The 18,349-nt window shown below is 41.4% G+C and overlaps 1 protein-coding gene across 1 annotated transcript in view; it reads right to left on the bottom strand.

The window, feature by feature from the left end:
* The window catches only part of LOC124805152 (semaphorin-2A-like), a 715,094-nt gene that overhangs the window by 76,246 nt on the left and 620,499 nt on the right, over positions 1-18,349 (bottom strand). The window contains exon 5 of the mRNA XM_047265622.1: positions 11,584-11,691. Coding sequence (XP_047121578.1) covers positions 11,584-11,691 — 108 coding nt within the window. The remainder of the gene's footprint in view (positions 1-11,583; positions 11,692-18,349) is intronic.

The raw sequence follows: 18,349 nt of genomic DNA, 5'->3' as shown, positions 1-18,349 counted from the left end.
TAGATTTTTTAAATTTTATTTTTATTATTTTTTTTAAATGAGGGATGAGGAATAAATCTTATGAAATGTCCCCTTTGCGCAGCTTTAAGTCTGACTGGTGACACTCCTTGAGAACGCCTACAGTTCTTAGCGTAATCAGGTAATGTGAGCTCTTCTTCATCTAATTGTATTCTGAAAGCAGTGAAATTAAACTTTTTGCCTGTCTCTTTCTCTAGCAATGCGTAGCCTCTGAAAACTGCAGCATCAAATAAAAAACAATTTTTATACCTTATTTGTATAAAACAATTTGTATACCTTGGCATACTTCCTCATGATAGGGAAAGAAGACAGTTGCTGATCTTGTTTATCAAAGCTATTCATTCCAGTGTCAAAATAAAAAAATAAAAAAAATGGTTCAAATGGCTCTGAGTACTATGGGACTTAGTTTCTGAGGTCATCAGTCCCCTAGAACTTAGAACTACTTAAACCTAACTAACCTAAGGACGTCACACACATCCATGTCCGAGGGAGGATTCGACCCTGCGACCGTAGCGGTCGTGCGGTTCCAGACTGTAGCGCCTCGAACCGCTCAGCCACTTCGGCCGGCTCAAAATCAATAAGAGCCTGTGGTTTCACTACCGTCCAATTGGTTTTTTTTTTTTTATCAACTGTACCAGTATCTTTCACGTTAGAATGATAATGGTACGTAGACAAAATATTAACAGCCTTCCTGGCCATGCACTGTAACTCCGGAAGTTTGTGTGAATGAGATACCAGTAACCTACGAAAACTGCATGATCCTTGTCAACACAAAGGTTCACTAAATAGATCTTCACAGCTTCGCTACAGAGTATTCCTCCGGTTGCAACATCTGGCTTTTGCAAGAGTAGCAGTCATTGGTGGATTCACAAACTTTGTAGATCTTTATATCAAACTTTGGCCCCTTTCATGGGTTATATTGTATGTAGTGGAGCCTACCCCTGAAATTTATAAGACTCTCATCTACTGCAATATTTTTTCGTCGGTAATAGGTTTCTCTGATATTTGTCTGGAGATTCTGAACGAAAGGTTTTATTTTGAAGAGTCTGACTCATTAGGAGCATTATTCTCATTATCAGTGAAATGAAGGAATGTAGATAGGGTAATGAATCTTTTATAAGGAATAATGTATGAAAAGAATGCAGTATGGATTGATTTTCTTATGGACCAATACGACTGAAAGTAGGCTTTTGAATGTGGCCCTTTAGGATACACAAAGCGAAAAATCCGTTCATTTCATTCAAATATTTATTTTTAGATTCAGAATGTGGACTGCTGTTGTGAAATTGATTTGAATATTTATTTGTTTGTGTTGCGATGTGGTTCCACAAAACAATATGAAGAGGGTAAGGGTGGGGCGGAAGCCTAAGTACCCCTGGAATAATACGTATGTTTCCAGAAAATTGAAATTTTTATGGTTTGTCCAAATGTTTGCCCCATTTCCATCTCTCTTCTTCATTTTTCTTTGTCTGCTGTGTACCTGCACCGAGTGCTGCGCCATCCACGTCGTCATCTACACTGTCAGATTCAAATGGCTCTGAGCACTATGGGACTTAACATCTATGGTCATCAGTCCCCTAGAACTTAGAACTACTTAAACATATCTAACCTAAGGACATCACACAACACCCAGTCATCACGAGGCAGAGAAATACACTGTCAGATTCCGCCGATTCCGCTTATAGCTCTTGTTACTAAATCCACCTTGAGAAGTAGAATCAGAACTGGAACTATAATATTCTGAAGATTCACTTTCACCTTTATTCAGAATATCACTGATTTATTCGTCCGTACGGCGGCGCAGCGAAAACTTTTGCTTAAATGACGAAATTCTGATTCTAACTACTATACCGTCGGAATAGACGGGATCCAGTATATTTCTGCAGACAGCAAAGAGCGACTCCGACGAGCGGCACGGCTCGTAGCAGTGAAAATGAGCCATTGGGTCTAGTCGAGTCGGCGCAAGTTGATCCCTGACTCAATCAATAACGTGACGCAATTTTGAAAACGTCTCTATGGCAACGCCTCACAACTATGTTGACGGATACTGTTACCGCCGGCCGCTGGTGGTCCAGCGGTTCTATGCGCTTCAGTCTGGAACCGCACGACCGCTACGGTCGCAGGTTCGAATCCTGCCTCGGGCATGGATGTGTGTGATGTTCTTAGGTTAGTTAGGTTTAAGTAGTTCTAAGTTCTAGGGGACTGATGACCTGAGATGTTAAATTCCATAGTGCTCAGAGCCATTTGAACCATTTTTGTTGTTACCGCTTCGCAGTTGAAAAAGCTGGCAACAGCGCTGCGAGCTGTCAACAGATCCTCTTACGCTGCTCAGATATAGGAATTTTTCGTTGGCTGTGGAGAGGCAATCTAGCAAAACTGCAAGGCTTAACTGGCTGAAACGCAACTGCGAAAGAACAGCGAGAAGGAATGGATGCTAGCTGAAGATGGTAACATGCCTGAGAAGTTAAGAGCACAGGAGCGAAGCTGTAAGAACTCGTGGTGTGAGAAGTTAAGAGCACAGGAGCGAAGCTGTAAGAACTCGTGGTGAGTCATGAATGAACAGACCCAAAGCGAAAACTACTTTCATGGGTTAGAGTCCTGAGCCGGCATGCAGTTCCAATTTGTCAGGAAATTTCAAAACAGCGCACACCCCACTACAAAGTGGAAGACAGACTCCGAATTTTTGTAGTGTTTTCAGTTATTGTTAAGATTCTCATTTTTTTGATTATACAGCATACATGGGATAACAAAACGGCAGGTTTAGTTTTTACAGTATATTAATGCCCCCCCCCCCCTCCCCGAAACATGGACATTGCTGTTAGCGAGGAGGCCTGCGTGCCTCAGCAATACAGAGAGCCGTACCCTAGGTTCAATCATAATGGAGGGGTATCTGTTGAGAGGCCAAACAAGAGTGTGGTTCCTGAGCAGGAACAGAAGCCTTTTCAGTAGTTGCAGGGGCAACAGTCCAGTTGACTGACTGATACAACCTTGTAAGATCAGCCAAAACGGGCCGGCCGAAGTGGCCGTGCGGTTCTAGGCGCTGCAGTCTGGAACCGCGAGACCGCTACGGTCGCAGGTTCGAATCCTGCCTCGGGCATGGATGTGTGCGATGTCCTTAGGTTTGTTAGGTTTAACTAGTTCTAAGTTCTAGGGGACTAATGACCTCAGAAGTTGAGCCCCATAGTGCTCAGAGCCATTTGAGCCATCAGCCAAAACGGTCTTGCTATGCTGGTACTGCGAACGGTTGAAAGCAAGGGGAAACTACAGCCGTAAACTTTCCCGAGGGCATGCAGCTCTACTGTATGGTTAAATGATGATGGCAATCTCTTCAGTAAAATATTATGGAGTTAAAATAACCTCCGGGTTGGGACTACTCGGGAGGAGTCGTTATGAAGAGAATGAAACTGGCGTCCTACGGATCGTGGCGTGGAATGTCATATCCTTAATCGGCCACGTAGGTTAGAAAATTTAAAAAGGGAAATGGATAGGTTAGTGTTAGATGTACTGGGAGTTAGTGAAGTTCCGTGGCGGGAGTAACAGGACTTCTGGTCAGTCGAATACAGGGATACAAATACAAAATCTAATAGGGCTAATGCATGAGTAGGTTTAATAATGAATAAAAGGACAAGCTTCTATGAACAGCATAGTGAAAGCATTATAGTAGCCAAGATAGACACGAAGCCCATACCTACCACGGTAGTACAAGTTTACATGCCAACTAGCTCTGCAGATGATGAAGAGGTTGAAGGAATATATGATGAGGTAAAAGAAAGTACTCAGACATTCAAGGAAGACGAAAATTTAAAGGTTATGGGAGACTGGAATTCGATGGTAGCAAGAGAATGAATAATAGGAGGTGTATGTGGACTGGGAGAAAGGAACGAAGGAGGAAGTGGTCTGATAGAATTTTGCTCAGAGCATAAATGAATTATCGCTAACACTTGGTTTATGAATGGTGAAAGAAGGTTGTATACGTGGAAGAGACATGGAGGCACCGGCATGTTTAAGATTATATTATGGTATCAAAGAAACTTCTGAAACAGATTTCAAATTGTAAGACATTTTCAGTGGTAGATGTGGACTCGGACCACTATTTATTGGTAATGAACGGTAGATTAAAATTGAAGACATTGCAAAAAGATATGAAATCAAGGAGATAGGACCTGGATAAACTGAAGGAACCAGAGGTTGTAGAGACTTCCAAAGGGAGCATTTGGCAGCGGCTTGCTAGCACAGGGGAAGGAATATAGAAGAAGACGAACAGGTAGTTTTGAGAGATGAAATAGTGAACGCAGCAGAGTACTAAGTAGGTAAAAAGACGAAGTCTAGCAGAGATCTTTGGGTAACGCAAGAGACTCTGTATTTAACTGATGAAAGGAGAAAATACAAAAATGGGGTAAATGAAGCAGGTGAAAGGGAATGCAAAGGTCTAAAAATGATACTGGCACGAAGTACAAAGTGGCTAAGCAGGGGTGGCTACAGGACAAATATAAGAATTTAGAAGCGTATGGAAAGATAGATACTGCCTACAGGAAAATTAAAGACACCTTTGGAGAGAAGAGCCGCACCTGTACGAATATCAAGAGCTTAGATGGAAAACCAGCCTTAAGCAAAAAAGAGAAGGCTGGAAGGTGGAAGGAGTATACAGAGGGTATATACCAGGGGGATGTACTTGAGGACAATATTATAGAAATGGGAAAAAACGTAGATGAAGATGAGATGGGAGATATGATACGGAGTGAAGAATTTGACAGATCGCTGAAAGACCTAAGACGAAACAAAGCCCCGGAAGACATTGGGAGAGACAAAAAAATCTTCCCTTTGGTGAGCAAGACGTAGGAGACAGGCGAAATACCCTTAGACTACAAGAAGAATATAATAATTCCAATTCTAAGGAAAGCAGGTGCTTAAAGGTGTGAATATTACAAAACTATCAGTTTAATAAGTCATGCTTACAAAGTACTAACACGAATTTTTTAAGGAATACTGGAAAAACTTGTAGAAGCCGACCTTGAAGAAGATTAGTTTGGATTCAGGAGATTTTTAGGTACTCGTGAGGCAATACTGACACTACGACTTCTCTTACATGACAGGTTGAGGAAAGGAAAACCTACGTTTATAGCATTTGTAGACTTAAATAAAGCTGTTGACAATGTTGAGTGGAATTCTCTCTTTGAAATTGTGAGGGTGGCAGGTATAAAATACACAGTGCGAGAGGCTATTTGCAACTCCTACAGAAATCCCATGACAATTATGAGAGTATAGGGGTTAGGAACAAGTGGTTGAGAATGGACTGAGACAGGGTTGTAGCCTATCCCCGATGTTATTTCATCTGTACGTTGAGAAAGTAATAAAGGAAACAAAAGAAACATGTGGGAACCAATTAAAGCCCTGGGAGAAGAAATAAAAGATTTGAGATTTCTCAATGACATTTTATTTTGCCAGAGACGGCAAAGGACTTGAATGAGCAATTGAACGGAATGGACAGTTTCTTGTAAGGACAATATAAGATGAACATTAACAACAGTAAAACCAGAATAATGGAATGTAGTCGAATTAAATCACGCGATGCCGAATGAATTAGACTAGAAAAAGAAACACTTCAAGTAGTAGATGAATTTAGCTATTTGGGAAGCAAAATAACTGAAGTAGAGAGGGTACAAAATATAGACGGGAACAGTCGAGAAAAGCTTTTCTGAAGAAGAGAAATTTGTTAACATCAAATATAGATTTAAGTGTCAAGAAGTTTTTTCTGGAAGTATTTGTATGGAGTGTAGCCATTTATGGAAGTGAGACATGGACGATAAACAGCTTAGACAAGAAGAGAACAGAAGCTTCTGAAATTTGGTGCTACTGAAGAATGCTGAAGATTAGGTGGACTGATCACGTAATTAATGAGAACAGAGTTGGGGACACAGGAAATTTGTTCAAATGCTTCAAATGGCTCTGAGCACTATGCGACTTAACGTCTGACGTCATTAGTCGCCTAGAACTTAGAACTAATTAAACCTAACTAACTTAAGGACATCACACACATTCATGCCCGAGGCAGGATTCGAACCTGCGACCGTAGCGGCCGCTCGGCTCCAGACTGTAGCGCCTAGAACCGCACGGCCACTGCGGCCGGCAAGAAATTTGTTGCACAGCTTGCCCAAAAGAAGGGATCGGTTGATAGGACACGTTCTGAAGAATTAAGGGATCATCAATTTAGTGTTGGAGGGAAGTGTGGGGTCTAAAAATTTTTATATAGGGACCAAGAGATGAATACAGTAAGCTGATTCAGAAAGATTGCAGTAGCTATTGGGAGATGAAGAGGCTAGCACAGGATGGAGTACCAGGGAGAGCTGTATCAAACTAGTCCTCGGAGTGAAGACCACCACAACAACAACAACAACATATTAACGGTATCGTTGCTACCGATGTGGTCTTTGCATTCCGTGCTGAGGCGGCCTTTTATTATGGCTATACTGCTCGCCAAATGATGGTGGCTGTGTTGAGCGTCAACGTTCCGCCTGGTATGAACTACTTATCATCCGATTTTTGGAAAACTAACTGGTGCATTAGATTTTTGCAGATTTTACAGTCTAATAACTTCACTCGATAAAGAACTGAATTCCTTTCCTTATCTATCATACTTACTGGGCTGCATCCGATTAAGCAAAATAGCACGAAATTCTGTAGAGTTCGCAGAGGCAATAATGCATAACGTAAACTTTCCGTATAGTTGATTTTTAGCTCATGAAATGTAGGTAAGATATAGATATTTTATTCAAAATTGAGAGCAGAAGGCTATCTTATTTAGTTTTCGAGTTATTGGTAGCTGGCGAAGCGCCCATTCACGTCCTTGCGTATCGCAAATCCTGTGATCATAACAATAGTCATATCTCAAACAAATTGGGCACATACGTTGGTTTATAAGTACTCAAAACGTTTCTAGTGGTTGAAATATGGAAGTAACTCATCCATAGCAATGAGATGTCGACAGGTCATGGCGCATTCAGACGTCCGTAGCACTGTAGGAAAAGCCAATTGGCGCACATATACAAATCGAACAGCACCTTGGGAACGGCGTAGCAGGAGGTATATATACATACACAGCCACGAAAGGGTTATTAAGTAAGTGTGGAGAGTCTGTGTGCATCCAATGTTTCTACATGAATGTACGAGGAGACTACGATATACGGTAAGTTACACATGACGTCGAACGCTAAGAGCATTGTGCAACAACACTGGCGCACTGTCAGTGGAGAGTGCACGTTACGGGTTCCATGCAGATACAGTTCTGCTTCACTAGGGAATGGAAGTGAAAGGGCACAGAACCTGGAGACGTACGCCAAAGCTGGAGGGACGGTACGATTCTAGTGGGCAAGACGATTAACTATACGCAGATTTACCGTGAAAATCTAGCGGTATGAAGACCAATTGCATTGTCGCATCCAGACGTAGTGAAGCGATGTCAACAATTTGACAAAGGACGCATAGATATGAGTGATGGTGACCGGGAAGGACGATCTCAGAGCCGGCCGGTGTGGCCGAGCGGTTCTAGGCGCTTCAGTCTGAAACCGCGCGATCGCTACGGTCGCAGGTTCGAATCCTGCCTCGGGCATGGATGTGTGTGATGTCCTTAGGTTAGTTACGTTTAAGTAGGTCTAAGTTCTAGGGGACTGATGACCTCAGATGTTAAGTCTCATAGTCCTGAGGGCCATTTGAACCATTTGAACGATCTCAGACGTTTATGGCCAGGCGTTGTAGGGACTGATCCACAGCAATCACAATTTCCCGGCGACAAAGGGATTCAGAAAGCGGTTCCCGAATGGCTCCGTGATCAGCGAGTGGATTTCTATCGTCGAGGAACTGAACGATCGGTAGAACCTTCTGGTCGGTTTATACAGACATTTGGTGACTATGTTCAAAAATAGTGTCACGTATCTGAGTCACTTTAAAGTCAAGTGTAACATTCAGTAAAAGTTACTTGGGCTGCCATCATAATGTGTAACTTATTTTTTGAAGACCCCTTGTATCATAACTCATGCCGACGTTCTGTTTCCACTAGTGGAGAAAAGTGCATGCAGAAAAAGGTCACTCACAGCTCTTAGTCTATTTGGCACTAACAAGGGAACCTCCCCATCGCACCCCCCTCAGATTTAGTTATAAGTTGGCACAGTGGATAGGCCTTGAAAAACTGAACACAGATCAATTGCAAAAACAGGAAGAACTTGTGTGGAACTGTGAAAAAATAAACAAAATATACAAACTGAATAGTTCAAGGGAAGATAGGCAACATTAAGGCCGCTGGTAACGCAGGAGCTCCGTGGTCTCGTGGTAACGTGAGCGGCTGCGGAACGAAAGGTCCTTGGTTCAAATCTTCTATCGAGTGAAAAGTTCAATTTTTTATTTTCAGTTTATGTGACAAACTCTTATGTTTTCATCACTTTTTTGGGAGTGATTATCACATCCACAAGAAAACCTAAATCGAACAAGGTAGAAGAATCTTTTTACCCATTCGCCAAGTGTACAAGTTAGGTGGGTCGACAACATATTCCTGTCATGTGACGCACATGCCGTCACCAGTGTCGTATAGAATATATCAGATGTGTTTTCTTGTGGAGGAATCGGTTGACCTATGACCTTGCGATCAAATGTTTTCTGTTCCCATTGGAGATACACGTCCTTTCGTCTACTAATCGCACGGTTTTGCGATGCGGTCGCAGAACACAGACACTAAAATTATTACAGTGAACAGAGATGTCAATGAACGAACGGACGGATAATAACTATGCAAAAATAAAGAAAGTAAAATTTTCAGTCGAGGGAAGACTTGAACCAAGGACTTCTCGTTCTGCAGCTGCTCACGCTACCACGAGACCACGGCGCTCCTAAGCTCACATTGTCCATTATGTTGCTTGTGTGTCCCATGGACTACTCAGTTTGTATATTTTGCTTATTTTTTCACAGTTCCACACAACTTCTTCCCGTTTTTACTCCATTGATCTGTGTTCGGTTTATCAAGGCCTATCCACTGTGCCAACTTATAACTAAATCTGAGGGGGGTGCGATGGGGAGGTTCCCTTGTAAGTATCGTTTCGTTATCTTTGTGTTAGATGTCACTAAGTTGCCAGAGCACCTTTTAGAGAGTACATTATTGTTGTGTCTCATGGATCTTTTATATCCAAGTTCCCTTAATTATGAACATGGATGTCGGTAATCTGAATAATCTACAGCAGTAATAAGTAATTTCTTACCTTCTTTGTCATCTGTATGCATTTAAGACGAAAAGTATATATTAGCATCGTAGCACACACTTCTTGTGAATCTTATTACATGCGATTGTCCTAATAAGGCTGTATATGGAATTGCATGATTTTATGTTAGTTATTTGCAAAACTAACAATTGTGTATGTCGCTTATTAACTACTGAAGTGATCGCGCATGCTTACATTACTACGTAATGTTTTACCTGTTGTCATGCTATACTGTTAAAAAGTCTACCGAAAATTGGTGCAATGAGAACTCTACAAAGGTGAAATGATTTATTCTGACACAATAAATACATTAAGATGTGTATTTGCATATAGGAATACGCTTTCGAATCCCGGTTAATCATTCTCTTTCAACCTATCTTGTATCTTCAGCTTCCTCTTCCAGTCTTATACGTTATTACACAAGTTTGTAGGAATCACGTTTTACATATACCCACATTTCCACAATTTCACAAAATCGCTTAAAAAACGATGGGTTAGTTTTCGTGAGGCACACCTGGATACTATACGTGAAATTTGTAAGTGCGGTAACCCTGTGATAGTTGTCCAACTTGATGTAACTGGTGATTTTATTACCAAAAACAGTCCTTACCAAAGAGGGCAATTCCCCATCCGTAATAATGAGATTAAGTGAGACCGTTCCCAGTCAAGTGGTAGAAAAAAAGAATCCAGAGATCAAAAGAATGACCTGCGCGGTATTTACAGGTAGCATCCGCTACCATAAAACAGAGACTTACGTACTGACATATTTTTCCAACAGAGTGCTACCGATTTGTCGCATCACGACCGTATAAATTATTAATAATCAGGAAATTAAATGAGACAACATTGAACTTTGCATTAGCAAGTTAACTTGGTATCTGAATAAACCGCAGAATTCGTAGTTTTGGTCGCTTTTGAATTAATTGGAACAGACAACTGTTTTCACCCTTACACCCAACATCGAATCAATAAGGGGAAAATAAAACGTAACTGCTTCTGAAACTGTGAAATCTGGACATGCACGAATTAAATAGACACTGTAAACAAGAAACAAATTAATTTTAACAAAAGGAGCGAGGCAGACGACAAGTAATAGTGAACTAAATTCATTAATGTGATATTTGATTCGTAAATGATGGGTAAAAGTATCAAATCCTGCTGCTAGTGGCGGTGGTAGAAGATGTGATGACAGACGTTGTATGAACAAATATTTATTAAGAATACCTAAATGTCAGGGAGTGCAGTAAAAAGTAAGGTTCATAAATTCCCAATTACATTTAATAACCGTTTCAGTACAATATTATAGACTGCCGCTTTGAATCACAAGGTTTAAACTAAACCGTGTACATTGTTGCTTTTTAAAGTACAAAAATTTGGTGAAACTTAAAAGATAAAAATTCTTACGATCTAAACGAAACATAGACTTTGATAAGAAGGTACTGAGAGGAACGTATAATACCACGCTGAACCCCGGTCAAACACCCGTTTTTCTAATTCACATGTTACGGTCAGAGGAGCAGATGAAGATAAGTATCAAGGAAAATTAGTGAATCAATTGCTTTTCGAGCCCAACATTTCTAGTGAGAATCCAGTCATGTCATACAACTTACACACTGGCTTTACGAGTACTCACATTTGTAATTACTGTCAAGAGAAAAAATTAGCTTGGTTAACTACGAAGAAACTATCCGTGTTTGTCGTAATAGCTGATTATTCCTACAACATCATTACTATGTCGTTGTTTTCACAGTGCCACACATCCTACACCAGGGCACTGGCTGAAACAAGCCAGAACGATAATAGACCTAAAACTTCTGTGACAAGTTCAGACGAGAAAAATAAAAAGTAATCTAACATTCAGTCAATAGGAAACAGTCCCGCGCTCTCCGCAAAGTAAGTACAGAAACAAACAAACCCCACTGAAAGGTTCTTTGAAAGGAAAACGTGTAAGATGTTGTTATTGGACAGACACATCTGATATTTTATCAATCGCTCGGTGTGCAAACTTGGTAAGTGATTGCTTCAGCGAGAGAGATAAATTTGGAAACGTACTTCATTTGATGAAACTGGAAGTCGTTCGATAAAAACGTTATTCGATTTCCTATTTACTGTCACCGAAGAGACAAGCAAGGCTTTTACTGTCGTGGGTATTCCAGACTCTAGAGGATACGTAACGGTGCTGTAAAAGGATTGTTCCTCTGCAACAGTTCGCCGTCGTCTTCAAGGGCGCAATAAAAGAGCCACCGACAATGCCGACAGCCAAGCTGTAACCTCCCGTTGCGGAAAGGCAAAAGGCGCATCTGAGGAGAGAGGCTGTACTTACGTAAATGACCCAGTCCTTAGGGTTGTGGGCGTTTGTGCCGCATATGTACAGCCGGTTGCCGTCGGTGATGGGCTGGATGACGCGGATGTGGTTCCGGCAGTCGAAGTGCTGCAACAAAAGAAACAAAACTTTAAGGTGCATTGTTTTTATGAATGTAATACAGCCGATTTGGAGTGTGAACAAGAGCTTTTCTGCAGTGGAGCGTATATACGCACAGAGAGAGAGAGAGAGAGAGGGGAGGGGGGGCATATCAACTTGACCGCTATGATCATCCGCACAGAGAGATGTGGCCAATGTGATCGAGGTACTGGATCGCAAGCGGGAGGACTGTGATCCAAAGACCTGCCCAGGCATCCAGAATTAGAAACTTTGCACTTTTCCTTCGCCCTAATGTAGGGACAGTTCCTTGCGTAGTGACCGATCCCTACCCTCGGCGATCTCTAATTTAACTAGTTTTTTAAATCTAATAACATTCATTATATACATCTTCCTAAGAAGCTGTATAGTTCTCTGGTTCAATATTAAGTTGCTGAAGTTCGCTGTGACGCATAGTAAACCCTTGGTAGATTAATGTACCCAAAAAACTCTTATAGACTAAAAAGACATAGTTAGTGATGGCTTTGTTTTTTGAGTCATCAGTGTTCTGACGGGTTCAATGCTGCTCGCCATGAATTCTTCTCTTGTGTCGCCTCTTCATTTCAGAATATCCCCTGCAACCAACGTCCTCAGTTGAATGTATTCCAATATGTGTCTTCCCCTACAGATACTATCCTCTATAGTTCCCTCTGATACCGTGGGAGTTATAGCCTGATAATTTTACAGATTTCCTATCATCCTTTACTTTAGCCTTGTCAGTGATCTCCTTATGTGGTGTCACCGCCAGACACCACACTTGCTAGGTGGTAGCCTTTAAATCGGCCGCGGTCCATTAGTATACGTCGGACCCGCGTGTCGCCACTGTCAGTGATAGCAGACCAAGCGCCACCACACGGCAGGTCTAGAGAGACGTACTAGCACTCGCCCCAGTTGTACAGCCGACGTTCATAGCAATGGTTCACTGACAAATACGCTCTCATTTGCCGAGACGATAGTTAGCATAGCCTTCAGCTACCTTTGCTACGACCTAGCAAGGCGCCGTATTCAATTGATATTTATTATATGAAGCATGTATCATGAAGAGCGATGTTCTACAATTGTGGATTAAAGTTAAGTATTACAGCAACTGCGTCCATTTTCTAAGTTCTCATTTCCTTTTAACTGTTCCAGACCTCACGCCAATCTGCGTGAGTTTAAGCGCGTGCCTTTCGGCTTCCTCTCATTGTGTCTAGGCTGTCTTGTCTAGACACAACACCTTATGTCCCTCCCTTTGCTGATTTTGCGAAGAACCTCTTCATTTCGTGTGTTAGCAGCCCACGTAATTAAAAGCATTCTTCTGTAGCACCACATTCCAAAAGCTTCGATTCTCTTCCCTTCTAGTTTTCCCACAAACCACGGTTCACTACTGTACAATGTTGTGGTCCAGACTTACATTCCCAGAAACTGCTTCCCAAAATTGAGGCCGATGGTTGATAGTAGCAGACCTCTCTTGTCCAGGAATACTATCTTCATCTTTACTATTCTGCTTTTTAAGTCTGCCTCGCATCTTCTGTCATGTGTTATTTTGCTTAAAACGTAGAAAATTTCCTTCATTTCTTCAGCGTCGTCGAAATCAGTTCCGATGGTACTCCTCGTTACTTTCGCCTTTCTTCGGTTTACTGTAATATTCTGTACGCTGTTCATTCTGTTCCGTATATCCTGCATTTCTTCCTCGCTTCCACTGAAGATAGCAACGTTAACAGCGAATCTTATCGTTGATATTCTTTCGCTCTGCACTTTAATCCCACTTCTGAACGTATCTCTTATTCTCATAATTGTTTATTCACAGTACAGACTGAAAAGTAGGGGAGAAGGTCTGCATTCTTGTCTTACATCATATTTAATCTGAACTCTTTGTTCGTGATCTTACCTGATTCTACAATATATTAAACATCTTAATTGCATGATGACCATGCAAATAAAATCGATATTTCATATTACCCGTCCTTACTATATCTTACACCAACTTTTCTGATAATTTCGAAAAACTTGCTTCATTTTACATTGTCGAACGCTTTTTCTATGGCGACAAATCCTAAGAACGTGTAATAATTTTTCTTGTCTCGCTTCCACTGCGTTATATGAGAGATAAAAAATGGAAGGTTGGAATTCGACGTACCGTCGATGACGAAGACATTCGACGTGAAGCAAAAGCTCAGACCGGGTAAGGATTGGGAAGGAAATCGGCTGCGTCCATTCAAAGGCAACACCTCGCGATTTGAGAAAGTAAATGAAAACCAAACATCTCTATGGCCGGATGGAAATTTGAACCGTCGTCTTCCCGAATGCGATCCTAATGCCTTAACCTCTTCGCCAATTTTCTGTGTACTTGTCTGTTAAGGTTGATTTCCAGACGAGTTGGGGATAAGGATACTATAACATATTACTCAGCACGCTCCACAAACACGGTATCACGATTCTCGCTGTGTATTGTAGCCATCTGTAAGGATGGAAAGCAACAAGTCCGATGTGGTTGCAAGTGTTTAGCATCAATTTACATACATAACGATAAAGTCCATTATTATTGGAAAAATTCGATTCTTCGCGGAATAATGTAGGTAGAGAGGTAAAAATTGGCACACGTACTTGAAATGACACAGTTCATTATTTAAACCGAAAAAAATTGCACAAAATGACCAACAGACGGCGCTTCATTTGATACACAATTCAGTTTTAGTGAAGATGATGTTCTTTATAACAAACGCTCAAAGTTTCAGCCGTCATTCATCAACAATACCAGTACTTGAGGGGCAATGTTATGAACAGAGCTGCGCAGCATAACAGAAGGTACAGTGAGAAACTACCGTCGGATGTTGTTTTGTGGCATCCCTACCGAGGTCGGTCGATCGCGGCAGACTCGCGAATTCAGGTCACCCGAGGGCCGTTTCTACCATTAGGGAAGATTAGGTAGCCGCCTAGGGAGGCAAATGTTTTGAGTTGGCAGACGGCAGCAAACACTAATTTCAAATAAAAAAGCGAAAAAATTGAGCAAATGAGGAGAAAAAATGGAAAAGTTAAAAAATGTTTTCTTTCTAAAACCATACGGAACATACTAAATAAGCCTTTTACTTACTTTGAGAAAACTAAACACAGTACCACTACCTACCTCAAAACTAAAGCAGCCGCTACTCAGTAAAAAACGGAAGTCGCTAAGACGGAGCGGCTAATTAAAGTTGTAGAACAAACGCAAACAAAGCGTCAGGTATTTATTTAATTGCAATAAAATGGATGCTGAAAAAGATGTGACTTACCCCTCATTCTAAAAATATTTAAATTAAAACAGAAACGAAATAACATCAGGATTACCCAGATGACATCGTTTGATGCTTCGGTATGTTTTTCTATCTTTATAGCATAATTTCTAAATTCAAGGAAAAATTCATTCGCACCACAAAATAGTTCAACGCCTTTATTTGGTTGTACTATTAAATTCAGTTGACGTCTAGTTTAAAATGTTCAGCACATTCTCAATGTTTCGGTAACATTTGCGATATTTCAAAAATTGAGGAGAAAAAATAAGAGAGGAGTTAAAGAGAAAGCGTGAAAATTGAGGACTATCCCCAGAAAATAAGGACGTATGGTTACTTTAGTTCAATGGTTAAAACTGTGATAGGAGATTTGCATTGTTGTGCCATTGAATATTGGTGTTGGTGGTAATAGTGGTGGAGGGTGGGAGGATATCAGGGAGACCGATGGTAGTAAAGAAACGGAGTATCATTTTTCAGTTCTCGCCTAGGGCGGCAAAACACCTAGCAACGGCCCTGGGTAGCCCCACAATCAACAATCACAGACTGAGGTCTGGGGATCTGGAAGGCCAAGTATGTCAGACGTGGCAGCCCAGCACGTGATCCTCACCAAACGATGTGCGCACCGAGCGACATCCAGCCAACCAATGATGTACGCAAAAGATCTACCACACCTGCAGGTATATGGGGTGGAGTGTCATCGTGCACCAAAGTATACTTTCCAGCAGGTGTTTATCAGCCAGGCTGTGGGTGATACGATTCTGTATCATATCGGCGAACCTCGCACTCGTAACGCTGTTTGAAAAACAGTAATTTGCATTTCCTCGAAAAACAATGGTCTTATCATTGATGTGGTAAAACCACACCACACCGTGACTTTCCAAAACAGTTCTAGGATTTTCGGAATCCGCAATTTTTGCAGAAGTGGGTGTTGATAACCCCTCCGAGTGTGATACGGGCCTCGTCGGTCCGGAACACGTTAGACAACCAGTCTTCATCTTTCCCCATTGCTTGAATTGCGAATGCTCTCTGCGCCACAAAATCTCGAACAGCATCGGATGTTATGCTCTCCAAACAGTAGTGCGTGGAATGCTAGTGCGACGGGCAACTTCATGAGCACTGTATTCACCATTCCGAGATTATACCGCTAACGTCTCCATTTCTTCCTGAACTGACCGAGCTGCTGTGGCACATGTGTCCGAACACCGACCACGGAGCCAATCTTCTAAACAATCTCTGGCTTCTAACATGTTCTATTCGAACATTTTCTTCACAGTGACACTTGTCACAGGACATTTACCCGAACGTATACACTTCTTATGGCGATGGGACTGTAAAACTGTAGTAGTGGACTTTCTGTTCTGATGCTAAAGCATCACTAAAAGTGCCTTTTCTGATAAAGTCAACATGCTGCGATTGCTGGTGCAACTGACTCCTGTTACTGTAGCTCATTTTATACACGATTCTCATGCGGCTTCACTGGCATGTTGCTGTCCAGCGCCACCTGCTGGCCAATTTTTGCACTTGTTTTTGGTTTATATAAAACCGCGTATTACTTCAGGCATATGTGTCCATTTTTATCTTTCTAAGTACATTCTCCCGTGAATTAGTGCACTTTCAGATGTTAACGGAGTTTTGGGTCTCCCTGTAGATTTAATCCACTGCTACCACGGTGCCGTGTCATCACCACAAGCCCCACTAAGACACGGAAGATTGTCCCCCATCGTACCTTTATCATGACCCTGAAAGGCACTCTCTGTAATAGAGTACATCCTGATACGATCTTTGGAACGGGAAGAAGCATATTACATGAGTAACATATAACTCATGTATACTGTTCCATAGTCTCTCTGTAATAAATAATAAGAAAATCAAAAACGTCCTACCTTAAATTTATCTTCTGCTTATATCACAGAAAAAATTTCTCTCAGCCCAATAAAAGACATCGACGTAATATCTGGTTGTCTACGTTAATTCATTAGTCCTGACTCATTTCATTATGATTACTATCTACAATATAGTGTAGCATAGTATCAGCAACGTCTTTCGAGCCGTGACAATAATGGCAGAGAAAATATTTATGAGTTTGTGAAATTTCCAACAAACTCGGCATGAAAACCGACGGAACGTATCCAAGACTGCCGTCGTGAAAAATTAGTTCCCATCGCACTTCGCTGTCGGTTGTGCTACAGGTACTTTTTTTCTCCTGTGCACACTTCTTGGGACAGTGCACAGACTTTCGTAGTCTTAACGCTATCCGGTCACTATGTACATTTTAGTAAACACAATCCTCAAACATCCATTAGTCGTAAAGCCGTCACAATGAACTTTTCAACGCAATCCGAGTCACTAGATAACCCCCTTCTCTGCTATGGAACATCCTATACCCAAACCACCTGTTACATATATATTTAACGTCCCATTAAACGCAGATTAGAAAACGGATGGACGGAAGGACAACACTGGTGGCCCTTCCGAGTAGAGGAAACATTAAAATAGGAGGTTCACGGAGCACTGGAAGATTTGCGATCACACAAGGCAGAAATGATTGGTAACATTCATTACCAATTCCTGAAATCATTGTAAGAAATGGCAAACAAACGATTATTCAAGTCAGAACATGGAATCTATGAAACTGAAGACGTACCATGGGCCTACATCATACAATCCAAAAGTTAGCATTGGCAAATAAATGAGGGAACTTTCTTACAATCATTTCGACAGCCCATACGACCAAGGAGCTTACAAAAATAATATACAGAAAAATGGAAAAGAAAATTTAGGACCTGTTGGATGCTGATACGTTCGGATTTAGGAAAGATTGGTCGATCTGATTGGGGAGTTCTGACGTTGCGCTTGATATTTGTATAAAGATCTGTGAAAAAAAAATCACGAAAATTCTGCAAATTTGATAAACGAGGCAAAATGTTCAGTAACACTAAGTTGTGAAAGATGTTTGGAATCTTGATACTAGTATTTATATGCCATAGGAAAAGAAGGAAAATAAAATGTTGGACCAAAAACGCAGAGGGAACTATAAGAATTTAAGGGCAAAAGAAAAATTTCTCTACTGCTATCCAACCCGTACGTCGAAGAAACAAAGAATGAAATAAAAGAAGTGCTAGCAATGAAGATTCAACGGCATTACCACCGTGTGTAAATGTAAGTCGCGGTTCTGGTACGTGATATGACACGCGATGTGACTCGCAGTGCAACGCGGAGGCAACAGGCATTGGTGGAGAGCGTGGAAATGTACCTGTAGGGACTTAACTGGTTCACACTGGAACGACAATGATTCTCTCTCGCATCAACCGGTGCAACACGGAACGCTGGCTGCTCTACACACTTGTATACAACGATACACTGGGAGGAAAATTACAAGTCAT

The sequence above is a fragment of the Schistocerca piceifrons genome, chromosome 7 (genome assembly GCF_021461385.2).
Source record: "Schistocerca piceifrons isolate TAMUIC-IGC-003096 chromosome 7, iqSchPice1.1, whole genome shotgun sequence".
NCBI classification, from domain to species: domain Eukaryota; kingdom Metazoa; phylum Arthropoda; class Insecta; order Orthoptera; family Acrididae; genus Schistocerca; species Schistocerca piceifrons.
Note: the sequence above shows the minus strand (reverse complement) of the source record. Positions and strands in the feature narration are given on the sequence as shown.